Raw genomic sequence first — 23,709 nt, 5'->3', positions numbered from 1 at the left:
CTTGGCAAGTGGTAGAGTTCAGCAGTTTCCAAATGCCAGGCTGAGACCTGGTGCTTGCCCAACGGAATTTTCACTGGTCCCTGTGAAGGCGAGAATAGACATGAACTATGGAGTGAGGTCTTTGAAAAGCTAACCAGGGGGGGGTGTAGCTCAGTGGTAGAGCACATGCTTGACATGCATGAGGTCCTAATCGCCAGTACCTTCATTGAAAAAAATAATAGTAATTTAAAAAGAAAAAATCTAATTACTCCCCCCTAAAAAATATAAACAATAAAAGATTTTTTTTTAAAGCTAATCATATTCCTTTGGAAAATTCTCCCTTATTCTGAGAATATGCCCCTCCCCTTTTAAAAAAATGAAGTGAAATGCCTTTAAAAATAAAATGACTGTGTATATTGATGGGAATTTCTTTGTTAAATAAGTGAAGTCCTTTATCTAGCAAAGTAAACAGTGAGTAACCCTGCGTCCATTCCCCCAGATGGTTTCTGAAGTCTTAATGAGTCATGAAATTCCAAGGCATAGAAATGGGCAGTGAAGGTGGATTTAAACCCAGGCTTTAAAGGCTGTTTCGACTGCACTAGGCTGCTTTTCTGCATGCACAGATGGACTCAGATGATTCTGAAGCCCCAAAGAAGTACATATTCTAGACTCCAGAACAATATGGTCCAACAGAAATCTCTGCAATGATGGAAATGTTCTCTCTTTGTGCTGCCCAATACAGTATCCACTGGCCACAGTGGCTTCCTGGCACTGGGTATGTGTCTAGTGCAACTGAGAAACTGAATTTTACATCTATTTAACTTTAATTAATTTAAATTCAGAGAAGGTCACCTGTGGCTAGTAGCTACCATCTTGACCAGTGTAGCTCTTGAGCAATCTATGCAAAACTTCACTTGTAAGTCTTTCAAGGGAAGACAATGTTTTATACAAATGAATAAAAAGTATCTACTCTAAACCTGGGGGCAAAAGAACATTGATATATTAACATAAAAAAAATCTTGTCCGTTTGGCAAAGACCCTGAGTAGAAAAAATCTGCCCAGATGCCTACCTATCAAGGTTCTTCACCTTAAAGGGAAGTTAAGATTTTAGCTTAATTGCTTTACTTATTTATTATATTCTCATCTAGACGTTACTGTACCTGCCAGCAGATGCCAAAGATATGGTCTAGCAGCAGCTGTTCATTGAAATCACTACATTCAGGGTCAAGATGCCTGGATTCTGATTCATGGCGTGCGTGCACATGTGTTGTTGAGCGCACATGAGACAGATCTTTTGAGCAGAATTTTGTAATTTCTAAAACTCAGCTAATGATATTTTCCCTAGCTTCCTTATATGATTGTTTTGAGAATCAAGTATTAAATTTCACTGGAGGATTCTCATGTCAACTATAAAGATTATACAGATGCCAGGCAATTCTAAGAATATATTCCTATCTATATACATTACTCCCCAATGAGTCTACAAAAACCGAGAGCCACAAAGGATGAAACAGGGTGGACCTGGTGAATATCCTGAACTGGAACGGAGGACTGCGAGGTCTGTCTGCGAACCTTTGAGACATACTTTCACTATTTTCTAAGTGCTCCTGTGTTTGGAGAGCTGGGTTATAGACAAGCCACCTGTCTAGGAAACATCATTTATCCCTTCCTGGATAAACAGTACAAGATGGGTTACCTTTAAATAAATGTAAAGCAAACAAACAAACAAACAAACAAAACACCAAAAAATAGTGTAACATGTTAGGAAGTTTTACCTAATCTCTATAGTAGGTGGGATAAGTGAATGGAAACTCAATGTACTGAAGATAAAGAATGCACATGAAAAGACATAAAATAAAAATGTGTTGTTAACACATGGAATTAATCTCATGATTTGATGTAAAAGAGTTCTTTTTACCAACTGTCTTCTTTTTTAGCTTCTGTAAAACTGTACTCATAATTGTAAATAATAGTGACTGGATGAAAGTTTTATTTTATTGCACTTAAAAAAAATCATCATAGGGACCTTTAGATAACATATAAACCAGAATGCTTGTTTTCTGATTTTTCTGGCAAAAAAAAAAAAATTCAAACAAAGGAACAAAAAATAACCAACCAAACAAAACTGACTGTGGTGGATAGAACAAATTCAGTCTAATGTTCTCTAAGTTCCAAAGGAGGGATGGATGTGGAGACAAGGACACATGAGATCTGCATGCAGCCCTGTTCTCCCTGGAGGGGAAATAATGAGCCAAAAGGTCTTGGTCTTGGGACCACGCATAATGTTTACTAGCACACAGTGTCGTGCACTGAACTGCTTCAATGATTTCCTGGCACAGTGCAGCCTCCTCATTTGCAGAGATGCAAACAGCTGTCCTTTCTATTTCTGCTTTTAATTTGTCTGCTTTCATTGGGAGGTTGTAGGAATTAATGCCTTACATATGTCTAGACATAACTATATGGTGGTCAATGACAACAACGTTTTCATCATCCAAGGTTAAGAAAAAGCTGAAGTCTCAAGACAGTGGGAAGTTGACACAAAGCCCGAGAACCTCTGCCATGGGCAGACGGAATAACTGGGGATATTTCTTCAGTAATTCTCACCTCAACCATGCCACAAAGTGCCAGGAATCTCATAGCAAAGCTCAGTGTTCAATATTCCTGACTAGACTTTTTCTGAAGAAAAGCCACGGGTCTGGTTGAAGGCTCCCTTTCTTCATATTTGTAACAGCAAATCTTTCAATGATTCATCTTACAGGGATTTAGTGAAGGATGATGTATTAATATCCCTAGTAGATCCTATCTCAAGAAGCACATCACCAAGTGCTCCAGTCGTGTGATCATTTTTCCTTATGTGGCTCATAAAACTGGGGAGAAGACACTGAGAACACCTCACTAAGGATCTAAGACTCACAAATATTTAAAGTGGTTGATGTGTAAGTGGAAACAGGGATTCATACAGGAATCTCAGTATTGACTGGGTAAGTCTCCCTTTCTATCTGGGTAAGTATCTAGACGTTTAAAAAAAATGACAGGAATGCATGATCCAAACAAAATTTTTGTCTTGTTTTCATGGGTCTATGGTGTCTTCAAACAACACCTAGACATGGAGGAGGTAACTGTCAATATTTGCTAAGTGAGTAAAAGCATGACATGCTCATTCAACAATGCAGCCAATTAACACACTTATTTAGAATGTGGTAGAAGAAAAAAGCTACCTCCATTTGAAATCAACTTTCTTCTTTCCCCTGACCTATCACCATCCTCCCCATTCCTACCACCCACTAGCAAGGTTTGAAGTTCAGAAAATTTTCATTGCATAATGAAAGAGAACACAGTTTTGATTTTAGTTTTCTTTAATACATAGAGGAAAGAGTGCTAGGATAAACAAGCAAGTGAGAGCCCTCAGGCACAGTATCTATAATTGACATAACCAGACCCTCTTGTGTAATGGCCATCTGTCCCTTACAAGTCAAGAGGCAGGAAGCGCCCATAATTTTCAACTCAGCTCATTCACTGAGGACCACATTGTCCTGAGAGCACTCTGCAGGTCCCTGTGCTAGCCTTTTTCATTGAAGATGGTTTTCAAATTTTCCTAATTTTAGTTGGGTACTTAATTTTACTCATTCTTTGCACTTAGAGATTATATTCTTTGTATACACTGAAAAATAAGCCAGCTTTTCCTTGATCAAGTTTTCTCTCTAGCGGGGATCTAATATCTTAAAATTGTGGGGTAATCACTTTAATTATTAAGCTACCATTCTCCCCACATTTTTAAAAAAGATGTTACCCTCTGTAAAGCATTAAGTCTGAGGTTAAAGTGTAACTGCACAGTCAGTCATTTACAGGTTTAAATAGTTGATCTTTACCCTGCCCTTTTCTCTTAGGTATGAGAGTTGAGGAACACTCAGGTGACTATTTTTCTGTATTTTTCTCTTTTCACAATTAAAATGAGAGTCCAAACACTGAGGAGCATACAGGGCATGAAGGAAATTTAGAAAAGAAAATCGTGTGCTAAATATTAGGGCAGATTCTCCTAAAGATGTAATAGAATTGCAGTAGTCTTATCAAGAAAATAATGAATGACAATATGTTTGGTGAATCTCCATTTCTTTTCCCCTCTACTCTAGAAACTTTTCATAACTAATATTCATCTCTCCATGTCCCCTAAGACCCCAAAGATCTATCTTTTACTTTGGCAGTGATAATCAAGAGATATTAGAACACATAACGTAATTCCCTTGTTATTTTAACTATTGGAGCACCGTGCAATAACACCCAAACAGACGCTTGAGTAACGCATTAAAATTGGTTATTTTTACCCTGAGGTGTTAACAAACATGGCAATTTAACATGTGAGAATATTAGAACTTCCCTTTTATGATTTTAAGTATGGAATTAGGAATATAAATGTGTATTCAGCTGCTATATTTAATTTCTCAATTCAAAAATTGAGTAAGTATGTTTACTTAATTTATAAGTATTATTTTATCATTTATGGAACTGCTTTTGTTTTTTTTTTTGAGCTAGAAATAAAATGACCCCAGTGACTGGACAAAGAAGTGGAATTTTTAAAAAAGTAAAAGGAAAAAAGGTAGCAAAACGGTATTTTAGTAGCCCATGACCTTAGAGTATTCTGTCAAGAGCCGTCTTGGGATTTAATGGCTATTGTGAGTTTGGTGCCTGCATCAATACTACAACAGCATAATAACAGTAACTTGACAATCCCCATGGAATGGAAGAAAAAGCCTGATTTATCTGGCTCGTTACCAAAATAATATTGCTTTTGATAATAATAAAGTATTTTGCCTGTGTGAGGGTCCTAACAGAACTAAGAATAGGATAAATTCTCAATTCTAGAGCTCATCAAGATGTTCATGGCTTTGAATCTGATTTTTTTCTCTCTCTTAACAAAATTTCTCTTCACACAGAGATCTGATTTAGCTCCAATCCTAAGAACATGAATAAACACCTTAATCCAGAGGTGCTCAAACTTTCTCAATTCATGACACTCTTAGCATCTCAGTAATTGTTTTTACAGCACCCCACTGGCCAAAAGAAATAACTAACAGTTGCAATTACTAAGAATTTAGTCCAAACTATTCAATGAGGTTTCATCTCCACATTAAGCACCTGCTGAGACCTACACCACTTCTCACTGGTGGCGAGCTTGGACTCTCCCTCCCTCACTTCCAGGTCCACGTGGACTTCTGTGCAGTACTTGCTTCTTATCACAGCAACTGTTGTGCAAAGTTATGATGTCATGGAAAGTAATGATCCAAAGTTGAAACTGGGAACTATTTCAAGCTGTTAATCCTCCAGCTGACTGCCAGATGTTTCTGTTTCCCTTGAAAATTAAAAATACCCTGGCTCCCCCGTGTGAGTTCCCCGTGGTGGCCCAGGCCACCTCAGCACATGCTTTGGAAAGCCTGGCCCTAGTTTCATTACTCTTACACCAGTGAGTGAGTGGTGAAGTGAGGGGTGAAGACACCCTCTTGGTCGGGAAAATTCAGGAATTAGGGAAGGAATTATTTGATCACAGCATCTTTCTGTGTTTAGATGATGTTAGAGGACTTTCAAATGGCAAATTGAGATTAGAAAAGAGGCAGATGCTCTTTAGTGCTAATGAGATCTAAAAATCTTGTTAGGCGTGGCTACAAACTTTTCATGTCCATCTAGTGAGAACTAAGTTTCATAATGCAGCATATCTTTTTATTGTCATCCTTTTTAGAGATACCCTAGTAAGACTAAGGAAGAATAATGTAACCTGTAATAGAACTGATGAATAGATGTAAAGGTGGTCACTCCTCCTTTTTCAGACTAGAGGCAACACCATCTTCTACTCAGTAGTCACATGAGGAAGCCAGGAATGGCTATGACTGAAGACTCACAAAGGCTTAAAAGTGGGGAGGGACTTGCTAACTACTAAAGAAATCGTACAAATCTGAGATGGGCGGGGTGGGGGTGTGTCGGGTGGGATAGGATGCCCACATGGGGCACTCCAGAGTCTTGATCAATGACGCCCTATACTTCTGCATGATGGGGAGGACCAACTAGCTAGATGGCCAAGTGTGCCTCAGCTTTTCATGGTGCATTCTGTCCACTCACCTCCTCTTCGCTGCCCCTTCCACACTTCCACGCCCTCCCCCATATGTACTGGTCTGCTGTACGTGTGATAAAGAGCTGCTTGGATCATCCTGGGATTCGGTGCATTAGTGCTTATTCAGCAGACGACGGGGACTGGAGGCCCGTTATCCAGATGGACTGAAAAGTCTTTTTAACTGATATGGTTTGACAGGCACTTGTATTCAATAAATTCACAGTTTTATGACTAAAACACGATTGGTCTTGTCACTGATAATTTTCCCAGTGGCTCATATCTGCACACTTGTAAAAACAAACAACATTCTGTTATTGGATAAAGGGTAACAACAGAAGAAACTGTTATCCAGAAATTAAAATCATTTTCAATGCATTTGAAGAATTTAGAGGGGAAAAAAAAACCTTCATCTGTTTTATGTAATTACTCATTGATTCTGTGATTTTCTTCCTGTTTCTTCATGAAGCACTTGGGTCACCTTCTGTATCTAGTTATTTCTACTGTTATAACAGACTTTTTGCTCTTAATGATAGTTCAACTTTACTCTTCATGTATTTATTTCTTTAGTGTACTCATGCTAATACTAACAGTTTTCGTATTTCTTATTATTCTTAAGAATTAAGTTGCTACTGGAAATACACTTAACAAACTATGTGACAGTCCCCCGAGCAGAGGCTGCCAGGGACCTCTCTTCTGCCTCATGTAAGCTAATTTTTTAGAAGCTGAGTTCAGCCTGGTCTATAGACTTGTATATATTTTCCAAGAGTCAGTTGCATATTTTCTTTACTACTTCTCTGACCAATTTGAGCTTGTATCTTTGTTTCCCTTAAGAACTGAAAAAAAAGTTTCCATAGTGCCAAATAATTCATTTGGTCAAATGAATTTGGTCCACAGGTACTTCTGTTTCTCATCAGTTTTGCTACACAGCACTTTGTTTATAATGGCATTATCAAAATAATGTTCCCTTAGAAATGATCGAAATGTTTGTTGTGTTTTTAAAAAGGTAAAGCTCTCAGGACCTTGGCTCTCTCATCTGTAAAATGGGGCAATAATTCTATCCATAGGGCTGTGGAAAGTATCAAATGAGATGGCAGGTGTGAATACTTAGAAAAATGAAGGCTGACACACATACCCAATATATGCTATAATACTGATCACTACCATTATCACTCTTACTTTCTTCTTGTGTCTCAGCTATTTAATTAGTATCTATTTATAGACGATGAGGTAATGATATCCTGTCTTATGCAAGGTAATTATTTTCCTTTTCACTGTATCAACAAATTAAACAATTGTATTTGAATTTAAAGAGGAGTTTTCCAAACCTTCATTGGTACTGTTTGTATTTGAAATTTCTAAGGGCTCTTCTCAGTAGAAAAGCTTAACTAGACCAGTTAAGTCTAAAATCATCAAAAGCAATTAAAATACATGATAATATCATTCCCTGTAAAGAGTACAGTTGAATTACAGACACTGAACAAACTTCCCAGCATTATCATGAAGTAGGTTAGAAAATGGAGCTTTACAGATGGCCAGATGTGACGTCAAATAAGAGAAGAGGAGATCCTTTATGTGTAGTGGTATGTGTATTACCAGATTAAAGATGGAAATGGTAGTTACTTATTCTGTTCATCTTGTTTCTCAGAGAAATTTCATCTCCCTGGTAGAAAGAATGCTTTCCAGGAGCCACTTAGTGTCAAAGGGAAACCTTACTGCTCCAACATAAATACCCAGGAGAAATGGGAAAGCTGAACATATCAAGACATTATTTCTCAGCAAAATATAGAGTTGCATCACAGTCTAATTAGATTTGTCACTCTTACAGGAGTCTGATCAGATAAAGAAACCCGTGACTAGGTGCGGGGGAAAACGAGGCCATCCTTGCACTAAGCTTACTTTGGAAAGAAAAGCACTATTCAAATGTGAAATATTATAGACTTTTCATAAAATGCATGGGTACACACTGGTATCTAAAAACCAGTTTGCTCTAATTTTAGAAAACAAAATACATAACCATTGTAAAACCGGGTCCACTAGCTCACCAAGAGTTTGTGCCTGGTCTCTATCTCAAGCTAAGTTGTTTCACCTCTGATGAAGTTGAGGGAGATGACTTTCAGCCTGGTCATCCATCCATCCATCCATTCAGCATTATTTATTATTATCTACAGGGCTTTTCAGCATTTTGCTCTTCTGCTCATCCCTGTTCTGTCCTTTTCGTGATCTGCAGTCTGGCTCTTAAGCTTCCCCCTAGTTCTCAAGCTGCCCTACCCTCTCTCCTTTAGTTTTTGATGGCTAAGCTTTCTGCTTGCATGAAAAAGTAGAGACCATTAGCCACCAGTTCTCGAAACATTTCACCCGTCCATCTCCAAATTTATATTTCTCCTTTTCATTTGTTTTTTCATTGTTCTAAAGAATGCAGTACTTGTCCCTACCACTTTTCCAAGGTTAGTCGCTTTACTTGAACTCATGATCATAGTGTTGTCAGCAGCTACAGCTCCAACATAACCCCTGCTTCCCTCAGCTTAGGTGTCCTAAATTTTTTAAATTTCCCTTGAACCCACTTCTGCCTCAAGCAGCTTTAGTTCTTTTTCCTCTTTAACTTACTAACCTTTAAAAGAGATGCCTGCACTTGCTGATAGCTCCACTTTCAGTTCACTCCTTCACCAATTCTTCTAATAATTTACCCCACTAAGATGCTTCTCCCAGTGGTCATCCCAAACCTATTAATTATAGAAGGCAACTGGCTCTTCAAATTTCTCCTCACTGTTGTTTCTGTTCTCTGTCCTCGTCCTTTAACTGTTGTCTTGTTTCTCCCGGAATTCTAGCCTCATTATGTAACAGCCAAATTTATCATGTCATTATGTTGTCCACTCTCTCTCCTGTGTTCCTCACATCAATATCACTGTTCATTTACTTGTTTGGGGTCAAAACTTCAGCATTCTCTGATTCTCCTTGCCTGCTGGCTGTCCTCCAACACACACACACACACACACACACACACACACACACACACACACACACACACACACACACTTCTGTAAGCCTCTTGCCTCTACTATCTGGGACCAACCTCATCATCCCACCACCACTCCCTTGACTGGGCCTCCACCCTATTTAGCCTGCTTTGTTTCTGTGAATTTCAACACAATCCATTTTCCTATAATCACTTCACTCTTTCCAATCATTCAACAATAGAGTAATCAGAAGCAACAAAAACAAGAGTGTCGGTGGAGGATATAGTTCAAGTGCTAGAGCACATGCTTAGCATGCATGAGGTCCTGGGTTCAATCCCCAGTACCTCCTCTAAAAATAAATAAATCTAATTACCACCCCTTCCTCCCAAATAAATAACAGCAACAACAAAAATTCCTGCAGCACCCCCACCTCAAACAGAAGTATGTGATCATGTGATCCCAGCTAGAATCCTCTGTGGCTCTCAGGTCCTGTAGACTGTGTTCCAATCTTCTTCCCTACCCACACCAACCAGACTGTCATTCCTTAATTGAGCTGTGATTTTTACTTACCTCACATTATCCAAATATTGCTCCCTGTCTGGCAAACTCTCCTTCTCCTCTCCTTTTCTTTCATGGTTTTGTAAATGCCCCAAGGATAGTGCTCACCACATTTTATTAAAAGGGTCTAAAGTGTCAGCTCTCCCCTGCCCCACCCCTTCCCTGTATAGATTGGGAGCTTTGAATATACCATAGTTGCTCATTAGGTATTTTCATTATGTGTGAATGAATAAATTAAACTCTTATATTTCAAACCTAAGAAAATGGAATAAAGATAACTCAGAAATAGAGCCAATGGGAAAAGGAAGTTGTTTTGGAGTGAAGAAGAGTGGAAACCATCAGTGCAATGAACTAATGATGACTATGTACTAACTAGAGAGTGTGAAGGAACAGCTGAACAAGAAAGTCTAAACTTTCAGAAGGCAAATCAGTTTATAGATCGGGAGCTCAACTGACACTGCAGGGCCAGAGACACTGAGCAGGAAGTCCTCTGATGAAAGCTGATGGTTGAACCCATACAAAAAAGTTTTCTAAAGCGAACCCCGGAGGGTCAGGGGCTATACTTTGGGGAAATATGTTAAGGGGTGATCAGAGGAGCTGGTGAGAAGAGGTCTGTGAGCAGGAGGGAAGAACACAACAATGGTGACCGCCACCTATACTTTGGGGAAATATGTTAAGGGGTGATCAGAGGAGCTGGTGAGAAGAGGTCTGTGAGCAGGAGGGAAGAACACAACAATGGTGACCGCCAGGAGAGGAAATGCACCTCGTCTTTCCTCTAATAACTGGCACCATGTCTTCCTCTTTAGGGGTGACTGATAAATAGTCTTTGAATTAATGGATTTTCAGAGGTCAATATAAATTGAAGATAGATTTCAGAATGCTAAAGCAACATAATATGTAAGGAAATACAGAGAGTAGATGTAGATCTTGGGGTGCAGGTGGGAGGACGTGGAGAGAGAAAATTATGGAAGAAGTTTCATTGCCCCCATCTCAAAAAAAAAAAAACAGATAAAAAGAGAGTAGACTGGATAGTTTTAGAAAGATGGTGTAGATCTGTGCATAATTAGGGGTAGGTGATGAGATGCTTTTACCTATAGCCCACAAGGATGCAAATTAGGACTTACATACTGTCTTTTCCACTAATTATTTGATCTGAGACTTAATTTCAAAAGACTATGTTATTTGAGATCAAGAACCCTGTCTTAGAATTTTCTTATATCTCCTGCCATGTTCAAACATGGGCAGCTACACAATGGGATTTAATCATTCAGCATTTGCATCAAAATGATTGTACTTTAGTTGCTCATTCCTACGGAGAAGAGAGTATTATCATTTTATAACCATTAATAAATGTCAGCCAAGAACTACAGGTTAGGAACACGAGTAAAGCACAACTCCGTTTCTAGAGCCCCATGGAGACTCACTGGGATACTTCGATGATCTGTTAGAGTATCCGGAGTAACACTGGACTGGCAGGAGCCCCATACAGTTCCTAGCAGATGTACAGCAACCTGTCCTGAGTCTTCGAGTTGGTGTCATGAGAAGATGGTGATATTATTGGACAAATGTCTAGGGCAGGAGTGACTAAGTCTACAGAGAGGCAGAGTTACCACAAATGACAACCCAGGCATTGCATAAGAGGTCCTATATAGAAACCACCAGAAACTAGGAAACTAATGAACACCACAGTAAACACAAGAATGGAATGTGCTGAGAAAATAAGCTAGTGATGGTATACGATCTGTGAACTTGCTTATCAGTTCTAATTATTTTCCAAGCTTTGCCATGTCTCAAATGATATTCGAGTTTGTCTAATGTGTTCTGTGCTTGCCTCCAGTGATTAATATTCCAAAAATGGTTTAATTTACGCAAACCTCCACAAAGATCTCTCAAATGGTCTGGCAAACCAGCGCTAACATCTGCACGGTACATTAACTGAGACATAATCAAAGTGCTAATGATGCCAATATCACAGGGATTCTCCAACTGAGTTTAAAGCTTTTCAAAATATTAGAAAATATTCACGAGGTTGAGTAGCTAAAACTCAGGTCCTACATAGATACAAGTTAATGTCTTAAGTGTAAATGTCTCCATTAAAAATTTAATTCCCACTTTCCCAGGCAATGTATTCTTAGGGAAAATAAATGCTTCTTATCAAGAGTGACAGTGTACTCAAATTCAATCTACCATTTATCTTCAGCCTGTATAATTTTAGTCACCCTTCTTTTTAAATTGGAGATATTTAATCTCTATTATGCATCATTGGAATGCACAAATATCAGTGGTTTTATCATCTCTAGAGATATACTTACTTGATTTTCTCTAAGAGCACCCTCTTTTCTTTGCTCACCCTTACACTTACATGTCACTGGCAATGGAGGAGTTCCGGGACATAGACTTTGGTGAGAGGTCATAATCGCTGTCAGATCGATACAGGAAGGACTCCCGACGTTGACTGTGGACAAAGTTTGCTTGGAGAACTAGCCCAGATCCTGGGCTGGTCATGGGATCCAAGGGACTCCGTCCCGAAGATGTGCCATTGTCCACATCAAAACTGTAAATGAAGGAAAAGGAAAGACATTGCTGTGAACCTTTGTATGTTGATATTTTAGAAAAAGGATATTTCAGTTCAGGAATTGAAAGTAGGAAAACATACAACTGATTCCTGCTGTTAAAAAACAATAATATCGAAATACACAAAAGGAAAAAACCACACTGGCTTGTCTTCCTAAGCTCTTGAGTACTTTTTTTAATCCACCAGATACAAAATACAAAGGACTCTTTGAACTCAAGCTTCCTTAAAAAGGAGCCATTCTGCAAAGACTAGTTTTCCTAAGTATAGACTTCCTTTTACATAGCAATTCACTAAATATTTGGGTTCAATTCAACAGGTGCCCATTATATGCCTAATATCCTTGTTTCCCAAAACCTGGACTCCTCCATTCCCACCGACATCTATCAATCACTAATTTCTGTTGTATCCACTTCCTTCTATCCCCACTGCCAATCTATTAAGTTCAGGATTCTACCAGCGCTCACCTACGTTATTATAAGAGCCTTTAAATTAGTCCTTTGAACCCATTTTCCACCCTGTCCCAAGAGTGATTGTTCTTAAAATATAATAAACCTGACTATGTAATTCATCAGTTTAAAACCTTTCAGTAGCTCACTATTGTCCTCATGATAAAGTTCAAATTTCTTGGCTGAACTGAGAGAATCTTACGAATCCATTCGCATTGCAATGAACCCATTTCCCAAATTCAACATGCAACACTCTTCTATCAGGCACTTGATGCTCCCTTGGGATGAATCACCATCTCCTTATCTCAGGGTTTCATTACCTAACCTTTTGCTCCCTAATTACTCAACCCTCCAATTCCCCACCTAATTGTTATTCATCCTTGAGGACTTAGCCTTCATGTGAAATGCTGCCCTGACACCCAGAGCTTTATGAGATGCCCTTTCTCTGTACTCCCAAGATACTTCCCTACTCCCGACTGGTAGCATCTACAATGAACTGGAAATGCACACCACTTGGTCTCCATCCTAGACTGTGAGCTCTCTGAGAATGGAGGCTCTGGGTGTTCTCGGCACTTTACATGGCAATTCAGAAAACTTTACAAAGCAGTTCGAAATAATGAGCGAATGAATGAAAGGCATGATGCTTGGCGATACAGATTTTACATTTTTGGGACAAAAAGAACCAAACATGCAGTTCTTAACATTGCAGTCTTTATAATCCAGGTAAACTTTCTACGAAGAGCTTTTCGAGTCAAACATCAACCAGTACTAAAATAAAGTCAACTCTCCTGTGTTCTTATAAGAGGAGGGTGAGGGTGACAGCCCAGGACAGCTCAGCAAGTCTGTGGTTTATAAGATTGTTGAATAAATAAATAAACAAATGAATTCAAGCTCAGTGGTTATCAACACTTTCCCCATTACAGCCTTTATCCAAACTATTAACTAGCTAACTTTTAAATATTCATTTACTTTTTCTACTGGAGTTATTAATAAATAATGTTATGACCCAAAGATTGCCAGTCACAGAGGAAGGATCATCTAGAGACTTGATGTTTCATGAGTCAACTATGAATATTTGGCCAGATTAGAACATTGACTCCAAATCAATCCATCTAGTTAAGAAAAAAAAAAAAAAGAAAGAGAAAAGAAAGGGAAAAATTCTAGCTTGGCCAGTCATAAACATGTTTTCAATTGAAAATTTTCTTAGAATTTTGTCACTCTATAGATGTATTCATTTGGCCCTTAAAAGACATTGAGAATTGAACTACTTAAACAGACTCATTTTACAGACAAGGATACCAGCTCCTAGAAAGGTTAACTGACCAAAGGGACTGAGCTCACTGGATTTAATCGTCTACTATTCCTGAAGTTCTCTCAGCTCTAAAGCACAAGTATGTGAACCACAAAGGTGGATTAGCAACTGTGACACCAAACAGGGGACATCTGTTCCACGCGGACAGCCACTTCATGTGTCTGGGACTTTTGGCAATCCTGAGGAAGGCCGGAGGGAAGGGATCTTTACTCACTAAAGAGACTTATTCCCGATTTCTAGCAAGCTCTTCTTGGATATGCTTAACTAAATATGCATTTATTAAGCACCTACTATGAGCACACTGGGACATGAAAATAAAGGAGATGAGATTAATCCAGACTGCGATAGCTGAGAAATCTTCATAGAAGAATAGTGTTTTAAAAGGGCTTTTGAAGGCATTCAGTATACCCTTGAAAGACATTAAAGACCTCTGCATAAGGGGAGGATAAGGGGACAGTTCTGTTCCAAGTAGACCGTCATGATAGCTCTTCAGCACGAGGCCATCATAATGTGAACACATAAAAAAGTCTTCATGTCGATTTCCCTTCAATATCAAAATGGCCTTACTGTTCAAAAAAAAAAAGTATGCTTTTTTTTGCTATGCAGAAACAAAAATATAGGAGATACAGAAGCATGATTTTTTGGTTTAGTTTTTCTCAGTTTAAATGAGGAAATAGAGGAAATACCAATAGCACTCCCCAAATCAGTAATTTTTATTTTTTATTTATTATAATCTTCCCAATTAATTTAAGCAAGTCTTAAAAAAATTCTCCGCTATCAGTTTTGGAACAAATACTGCTAAATATCTTAAAATATTTAACATTTTTGCAGTAATATTACCTATTAAAGCCAAACATTTATTAATAGGTCATAAAATGCTTGATACAGGACCGCTTTACGGGCTTTCATGTTTTTCTTCGTAGGCTGCACTATAATACTTTGTCCACTAGATGGAGATCATTTTCTTAAGGAAAATCCACTGTGAATAAAAGGCCAAAACTATCTTTCTTAAATACTCATGAAAACAACCTCTTAAATACTATACCAAAAAATAAAACCTCACCATCTACAGGAAATGATTACTAAGTATTGCTAAAATTCTATTAGCCTAAGAAATATTAGTATTTGCTTTACGAACTGATTTACGAACTGAAATATCTACACTTTGACATCAAGCTCCACATTGGGGGTCAGTGTTGAGTATGAGGTCCTGGCGGCCAAAGTGTAGATATTTACTTAAAGTAAGTAGTGTAGATATTTACTTAAAAACAAAAACTCTTCAGTTCAAATATTAGAACTAAGGAGTTTCCCTCGGGAGAGGTTATACTCGGGACAAATCAAGGCAGTATTTCTTCATTCAGTGGATAGTAAATTAACAGAGTTTTGGCTGAAAATACGGATGGCTTCAAATAAGCTACTTATTTTTGAAACGTAACTTGAGAAACTGTCAATGTCACAGAACTATTAATAAAACAAGAAGGTGATGAGGAGTTAGACGCTGGTACCAAAGAGATCAGTTGTGAATTTGCCAAACACATTCTTTGGCAAACAAGTGAATACTCTTTTGACTCACTGGCAATTACATGGAGTCTAAGATGAGCAGAAGCCTGGGAAAGTAAGTAAAGAACTGAGGTGAGTGATAATGTCTAAGTATAATGATAATAATTATAATAAAACTTTTGGAACACTTTCCATGTGCCAGGAATTGTGCTGTGTGCTTTACATACCATTATCTCATTGAGTCCCCCCCAATAACCCTTTGAAGTTAGCACATATTTTCCAACTGACCATTGAGGAGTCAGAGTCATAAAGAAGTTGCTCAATGTAAAGTAACAAGTTCGACAGTTTGTCAGTGGGTTTTAAACTCAAGCTGTCTGATTCCAGAGTCTGGGAGAATAACCTCTGTATTTATGTCCCTATTGCCAAGCCTCCTACTACTCATTACAAAATACAAAAGATACCTCTTAGCTTCTTCACCTGGATAGAACTTCCAGTGTTAACTGTTTGAAGGTAGCATTCTGATTAATTTATGGATCAGGCCTGCCAAGGCTACTTCTGGGACTTGGTCTTTATATGACTGCAAGTTTTGGCACTTGCCAAATCCCCTATTTTTCCAGTTTCAAATGTAACGATAAGGTGCAAAAGAGCCTCTGCTGAGACCCATTTGGTGGGTTTCTTCACAGAGTCCGAGAGTCACTGGGAATAAGGGGGGTTGGCGAGCTGGCAGAAGGTCTTAGCAAATGGAACTAAGTGAGATGCTCCTTTATTCCACATGTTTGCTGATCTAAATGCAGTTCCCCGATGCACACTCTCCTGAACCGAGCTGGCTTTCACCCAGAAGGCACTAGTGGAAAAGCAATCATGCATTGTCCCCAGTGGGGGTGGTTAAGAGTAATGGTCCTGCCAGCCCACTGCAACCAGAACTGTTGCGGCTGTGTGCATCCGGCACTTCTCAGAACCATTCATTCCACAGGCGCGTCCCTTTCTGTGGAACTTGCTCCTCAACAAAAACCAAACAGAAAACAGGCAAACTGACAAACCAACAAAACTGCTCCCCAGCTCTCCACGCTGTTCCAAGTCAGTGGAATCACTGGACTATGTGTTCTGGTTCACCTTCCATTCAGCCTCCTCCACTGCTCCTATACCCTGTGCCTACTGACTCCATAATCATCTGTCTGCTTAGGGTCATTTCTCATCCTTTTATACTGAAGCTAGACCCCGCTTCTCTGGTTTAAACATTTGGCATTTCTTATTAACCACGATGTGGATTCTCTTCTGAGCCATGGTCCTGCTATTGTCCTGGGTAAAAAACTCATCTCATCTGACCTGGCCGCCAGGACCTCATACTCAACACTGACCCCCAATGCGGAGCTTGATGGAGGCGAGACACATGAGGACTCCAGGAGAGCAGCTGCAGGGAGCCCCAATCAACAGTTGTCATCACCAAAGCATCTGAGATGAACTCCCACGGGGAAGACCCTGGAGAGAGCATGGCAGCTGCTGAAGGCTGGTGAGAGCCCTGGAAGCCTTCACTAATGCCAGGAGCATCTGAGAGCTGCTTCTGTCTCTGTGTATTAAGAACAATGGTGCATAGAGATCTTTCCGCTGGGAGGTGGGGAGATACCACAAATAGCCCTAAGACATTCACTTGGGAGTTAGAAAATGTGGTTAAAATTTCAAATGATGGTTCTGCCACTTGACTCTAGGGTAGTTACTGTACTGTTCTTAGCCTCCACTTCCTGATAAGGATCATTACAGTACCTGGCCTAGCTTGAGGGCCATCATAATGCCCTATAAAATGTTTGGGAAGCAACAAGCACACTGCCTGGCAGCTAATACGTTATCAATATTTGGCAGCTCTTGTCATTTTTATTGCTATTACTCGCCTTCTTTGAGGGGGACTTTCCATCCGTACGTTATCAATATTTGGCAGCTCTTGCCATTTTTATTGCTATTACTTTTCTTCTTTGAGGGGGACTTTCCATCCAGGAGGTTCTCTGTACCTGAGCACACTATGTTGGGAAGAACCTACAGGGACTGATGGGAGAGGAAGGGAACTGAAGGGCTGATCAGTCAAACCACTGGAATCAACCTTGGCAATCAACAAGGTGACAGATGCTGGAGCCAGGCTGCTCTTACAACTTAAGCTGCTTTTACAACTTAACTTGCTGTTTCCACCCCACTCTATAATTCCAGTGATAACATCCAGGGAGAGGGTGGAGACTATTGATTTTTCTCTAGATATTCCTCACCAAGGAGAAAGAACAATTTTCTGTTAGGAACGTGGAAGGCATGGGGATCCCAACAACCTGAGATCCAGCTGAATATAATGAGCAGAAACAGTCCTTCAGACCTCAGGTCCCCAGCCACCGGGTATACCTTGGTGACCTACAGTCACAATTATTTTCCTGTGCCTGACTCTTCTGTGTATATGGCACCCCATGCCATTGGCTGTACAATGGAATCCATTTTGGTGCTTTACCATTCAGGATGAGGGGGATGATTTCTCCTCAAGCTTAATGAAGTGTAAGCAGAGTTGGATCATTTCTTCAAAAATATTTTTTCTTTCTGTGATAAATATTATATCCACTGTTATTAATACCACATGGCTATGAAACCTGTTTCTAATTAATGCCAGTGATATTTTCCATTCAAGGTTTCCCTGCAGATCAAAGAGCTTCTCTGGATTAAGGAAAATACTGCTGCCCAGAGTTCCTCATTTTATTCTTTCCTTTGCTCAGATCAGATGAGACTGCAGAAAACAGGACTTTACAGTGATACACAAATATGGTGATCTTTCCCAATCAATCAAAAAACTGCATCTCGCATTTAAATAGGATACCCCGAGAATGCAGCCTACTTAGCAAGTTCATATTAGTGGATTACAGCGTTAAGTGACTGTATGCATGTTATTTTGCATAGTATATATATTTGTATGGAGGACCTGCAATTTTATCCTTTGTTTTCACAGATGATTTTTATAAACAAAAGCCTGGAACAAAGGGGAAAGGTATATGCTTATTCATGAATAAAAACGTCAGGTGATCTCAGGTAACACAGCTTTTGCTTCTGACATGTCACTGACACTCCCAGGTAACAGAGGGCAAATAAAGAGATTCAAAATGAAAATGATGGCATGAGTTTGATGTTTGGACTGGAAGCCAGACGGGACAAGCTGGACTTGTTTAGTAGGGTTTTGCCAAACGAGATGGCAAAAGGATGATTTTTCTGAAAGATGTTTATTAGATCTAAACTTTAGTAAACCATAAAGACTTAAACGTAAGACAAGACTCTATAAACCTCTTAGAAGAAGACATTGGCAAAACATTCTCTGACATAAATCTTAGCAATGTTTTCCTAGAACAGTCTACCCAGGCAATAGAAATAAAAACAAAAATGAACAAACGGGAACTAATTAAACTTATAAGCTTTTGCACAGCAAAGGAAATCATCAGCAAAACGAAAAGACAACCTATGGAATGGGAGAAAATATTTGCAAAAGATGCAACTGACAAGAGCTTAATTTCCAGAATATATAAACAGCCCATACAACTTAATACGAAAATAACAAACAACCCAATCCAAAAATGGGCAGAAGACCTAAACAAGCAATTCTCCAATGAAGACATACAAATGGCCAATAGGCACATGAAAAAATGCTCAATATCGCTAATTATAAGAGAAATGCAAATCAAAACTACAATGAGGTATCACCTCACACCAGTCAGAATAGCCATCATTCAGAAGTCCACAAATGACAAATGAAATCTAAACAAACAAACTCATAGACACAGAGGGATATGGTAGAAACTTCCAGTTATAAGATGAGTAAGTTCAGAGATGTAACTTACAACATGGTGACTATAGTTAACTATAGTTAACAATGCTGTAAATTTGAAAGTTGCTGAGAGTGAATTTTAAAAGTTCTCACCCCACATATACACACAAATAGCTGTTACTATATGAGGTGCTAAATGTAATAAAATCTTATTGTGGTAAACCTTTTTTAATATATACATATATAAAATCACTATATTGTACACCTTAAACTTACACAATGTTTTTATGTCTGTGATATCTCAATAAAGCTAGAAAAAAATTAAGTTTCCATTAAAAAAAAGATAAAATCATCGCCCTAATCTCCTAGACTTTTCTAGCCTCCTTTCCTTCTTACTTTTTCTGCATAGCACTCATCTGCCTCTGATCAGCTTGAGTCACTTATTTTATCTTATTCTCCTCATTAGAATGTAAGCTTTATAAGTGCAGAGATTTGTATCTGCTTCATTCATTAACACAGCCCCAGCACCTAGAATAGTGTCTGGCACATAGTAGTTACTAAATTAATATTTGTATTATGAATGTATCAATATCTTCAGATGCAGAGCCACTTACTAGAGCCTGGTTGTTATTTAGCATGGTTACCCGTGTGGTTCTACTCCAAATGAACTTTTATTTTTATTATTATTTATTTCAGCCAGGAATCAGTCACATTTTTAAAGAAAGAACTAATGAGGTTGATTAGCTCATTTGAAGGAATCATCTGGAAAGACACGTAAAAGGCTAGGGTGTTAAAAGACTTAAAAAAAATTTTTAATAGAAGTTTTCTTACAAATCCCCCTGTCTGACCTCCAATCAGCCATAGAATCAGGGGGTGGGATCCAGACTTTGTGGCAAATGAAGTTTATACAATTTTGAGAGTCTGCTTTGAGAAAAATAGCATCAAGAAAACCTTCCTTTTGCAAATTTTACATAACCTGTGACTATGTGCAATGGCTAGTAGCCCTCCCATATATAACTTGGAACAGGACAGGCCAGTGAGGGGCATTAAGCTTGATCTCCATTAGCTTCACAGTGAACCTGCATTGGAGGCAATGATAGAACAGGACAGGACAGGAAAAACAAATGGAATGGCTGAAAATGAAAACAGAGTACCATATATTTTCTTAAAAGTAGAATTATTATTACAGGTTAGTTTTTTCTTCATTTTTTTCTCTCTTTTTTTTCAATAGCCCAAATTTCCAAAGCTTGCTCATATTTTTCAGAACTTTTCTTGCTATTTGCACATGTTCATCCTTCCAAATAAGTGATTCTGCCAGGCAGGGTATTAGAATCACTTTGAAGGCCTGGGAGGGGTGTGCCTGAAACCACACCTGTCTCCACGGAAACTATGATTTCCTTTTTGAAAGCTGAGTTTTTAAAATGTGGTTCTCAATCTCATTCCAGCTATTTATGTATTTAGACTTATTAAAAATTGATTCCCAAATGGCTTAACTGAATGAAAAAGGATTAATGAATAATAAATTATTTGTGAAAATACTGTTTAAATATCGTATCTTAAGAGGGAGGATATAACTCAGTGATATAGCAGATGCTTAGTATGCATGAGGTCCTGGGTTTGAGCCCCAGTACCTCCATTAAGAAAAAAACTAATTAACTTAATTAAAAATAAATAACTAAACTTCATCACCCACCTCCCCCTCAAAAAATAAATAAAATAAAAAATAAATATCATATCTTAAGAAGATTAAGTCTAGGCAAGTTTCTAATAACTGAAAACAAAACCTGTAATAACTCTACTAAATTTGCCTTTAAATATATAACCTAAATCTGATCCTTTTCCACTAATGAATACAAAACTCATACATCATGTTTTTCTCTGGGTCTGGACTCTCCTCAAACAGGTCAGGAAACAATTCACCAAGCCATACTATTAAATCTATTTTGGAGAAGTGATATCACTCAGTTTCCAACCTCAATGATCCAAACAGAGGGTTTTCTACTTTAATGGGAGTGGACGAGAACAGAGGAGGGGTTCAGAGGGCCACGTGGCCTGGATAGATACCCTTTCTTCAGTTCTACCAGGATAAAGCAAGGATTAAGACATTAGCCTATGATGGTCATAGATAATCACATTCTTTCACAATTCTTCAGAAATAGATCAGAGAATAAAAACAAAGATGTAAATACCCACACCAAACAGCTCACGTCTCATTGTGTTATGGGCCCATTGATCGTTTCCTTTGTGATTTCTTAGACTGGGTGAATTACACATGCTTGTAAATTATCCTTCAAATGTTTTAAGACATTGGGATGGACTGTCAAATTGCTGCAGGATGCACTTCACAATGAGTTTGAAGAATAAAGATATTTTGTGTATTTCCTTGAAATGGTATTGTACATAATCCTGACTAAAGACAAAATGGTCTTGGGAAAGCATAGACTTTCATAACTGGGACCATGAACATGGCAAATTATGCTTGGCAACTGCCAAATTCCACTCTCTGCTTATTCCTGGGCAGACAAGAAGTCCTGGTTTCTAGGCTTCTCTTGCAATTAGACTTGGTCACGTAACTGGATGTGAGCAGAAATACTGCACGCTGCTTCCAGGACTGGCTCACAACTCCTCCCACATGCTTGGCTGTGCCCTCTTTCTCCTTCTGCCAGTTGTATGCTGAGGGTTCTGAAGCCACCAGGGATGGTGGGAACACAAGATGGAAGGAGCCTGGTCCCTGAATGACAGCAAGGATAAGAGCAGTTGCCCTGTCACCACCCTAGACAGTTGCTTGATGAAAAACAAACTTTTTTTTAAAAAACACCTAATTTGGAGGGTGTATTTGTTATTATAATAACATCTAATACAGTCTATTACACCAAACTAAGTTGGCAGCACTAACAGCATATTAAACTGTCAAATTCACATTAGATCTACCTCTGTGACTTAAAAAAAAAAAGGGCCCCTACAAAGGCCCCAGTGAAAACCCACTGCCTCTTTAATTCTACCATTTTCACACTTGGTTGAGATCTCCCTCCCCTTAATCTTCCTTGGTTACACTGATTTTCAGGAAGGCACTTCTTATCCTCCAGTACTGAAGAAGTGTTAGAGAGTAAGTTTCTGACCATCACACACAGTTGTGGCTGGTCTGTGAAGAGCGAAAGCCAGTCCTGTTCCATTCCTCCTTGACTACAGTCAGGAGAGCTGGAGAGGGCCAGCTGGGACATGAGGCTGGCTCATCAATTTGTCTCTCTATCACAGAAGAGATACAGGTCTTGGAGTTGCTGTCCCTTGGGAGTTGGATCCATGCTTTTCTGGAGTAAATGAGGTCTCAGAAACACCAGATCAAACCAGGCTGCCCTGTTTAGAATGGGACTCCAGACTAAAATGACATTCTGAATGTGCACATTCTAGGTGGATGGGCCAGAGTCTATGAAACAATCCTAGAAATGTGTCATACCTTACCCAAATCTAGAAGCGACCACAGTTCACTGTTTTCTAGCTCATCTGCAATGGTATCAGAGCTGAGTTGGTCCTTCAGATTCAAAGAGATGCAGGTTGAATCAGATGCCTTCCTTCCTTTTCTGAACTCATAAACTAAATGCCCTTTTAGAGTCAGATATGCTTCTCTAGAAGGAGGAAAGGAGGTTACCTGGGACTGCTTACTCTTGCCTCTATGGCTTCTGAAATAGTGGAGTGGTGTCCAGTCGGTGCCTCCTTCCCTTCACTGAGCTGCAGTGTGTTTCTGGTATGAAAAATATGTCATTGGCACCCTAGAGATCAAACTCAAATGATCCATACATCCTGAAGGTGATGAAGTGGGTACAGAAATGAACCTATCCATTCTGCAAATATTTATCGACCACCTAGTCTTGCCAGACACCCCTGGAAAGGAATGGAGTTCATGGAGGAGACACAAGGACTGCAGTGGTTGCAGTGAATTTCTGCCCCTAAATTAAAATGGGATTTCCTTCCTCCAGGACAACCAAATTCATGGTGAGACAGTCCATGAATCCTGTGGACTTGCAAAGCTAGGAAAACTGATCATTGCTGATCTCCCCTGCTTTGACATTAACTATGTTCTTTTAAAAAGTCAAGTTTTACTTTGTTAGCCATAGAAATCCCTTTCATTTTTATGCAATGATATATCTCAAATATTTAGATAGAAGCATCCATTTGTGCCAACTGGTCTATTTTCTAGATGGACTCAGATATTCAACTCTTTGTATTTTGTCTTTCTTTTTTCTTTTTTGTGGAATTTATTTTGTAGAATTTTGTCTCCCATTTTGGATTATTTTCCATTTATATCCCCTTTTAAAAAATGACTTATGCTTTTCTTAATGAGGAGTTCAAAATGGTATAAGACCTTGAAGTACAATATAAATAAGGGCTTCTGTAATGGGACAGCCTTTCAATCTAGCAACATTTTTTCTAACTAGCTAAAGATGGTCATGCCAGAATCCTCAGATAAATTATTTCCTGATAGGAACTGTAATTGTTTTTTGTTTGTTTG

The 23,709-nt window shown here is 38.8% G+C and overlaps 1 protein-coding gene across 9 annotated transcripts in view; it reads right to left on the bottom strand.

The window, feature by feature from the left end:
- The window catches only part of PDE4D (phosphodiesterase 4D), a 679,763-nt gene that overhangs the window by 191,024 nt on the left and 465,030 nt on the right, over positions 1 to 23,709 (bottom strand). For all 9 annotated transcript variants that reach the window (XM_072958624.1, XM_072958625.1, XM_072958632.1 and 6 more), the window contains exon 2: positions 11,954 to 12,145. In XM_072958624.1, the coding sequence (XP_072814725.1) occupies positions 11,954 to 12,145 (192 nt within the window). The remainder of the gene's footprint in view (positions 1 to 11,953; positions 12,146 to 23,709) is intronic.

Source organism: Vicugna pacos, chromosome 3 (genome assembly GCF_048564905.1).
Source record: "Vicugna pacos chromosome 3, VicPac4, whole genome shotgun sequence".
Classification (NCBI taxonomy): Eukaryota; Metazoa; Chordata; class Mammalia; order Artiodactyla; family Camelidae; genus Vicugna; species Vicugna pacos.
Note: the sequence above shows the minus strand (reverse complement) of the source record. Positions and strands in the feature narration are given on the sequence as shown.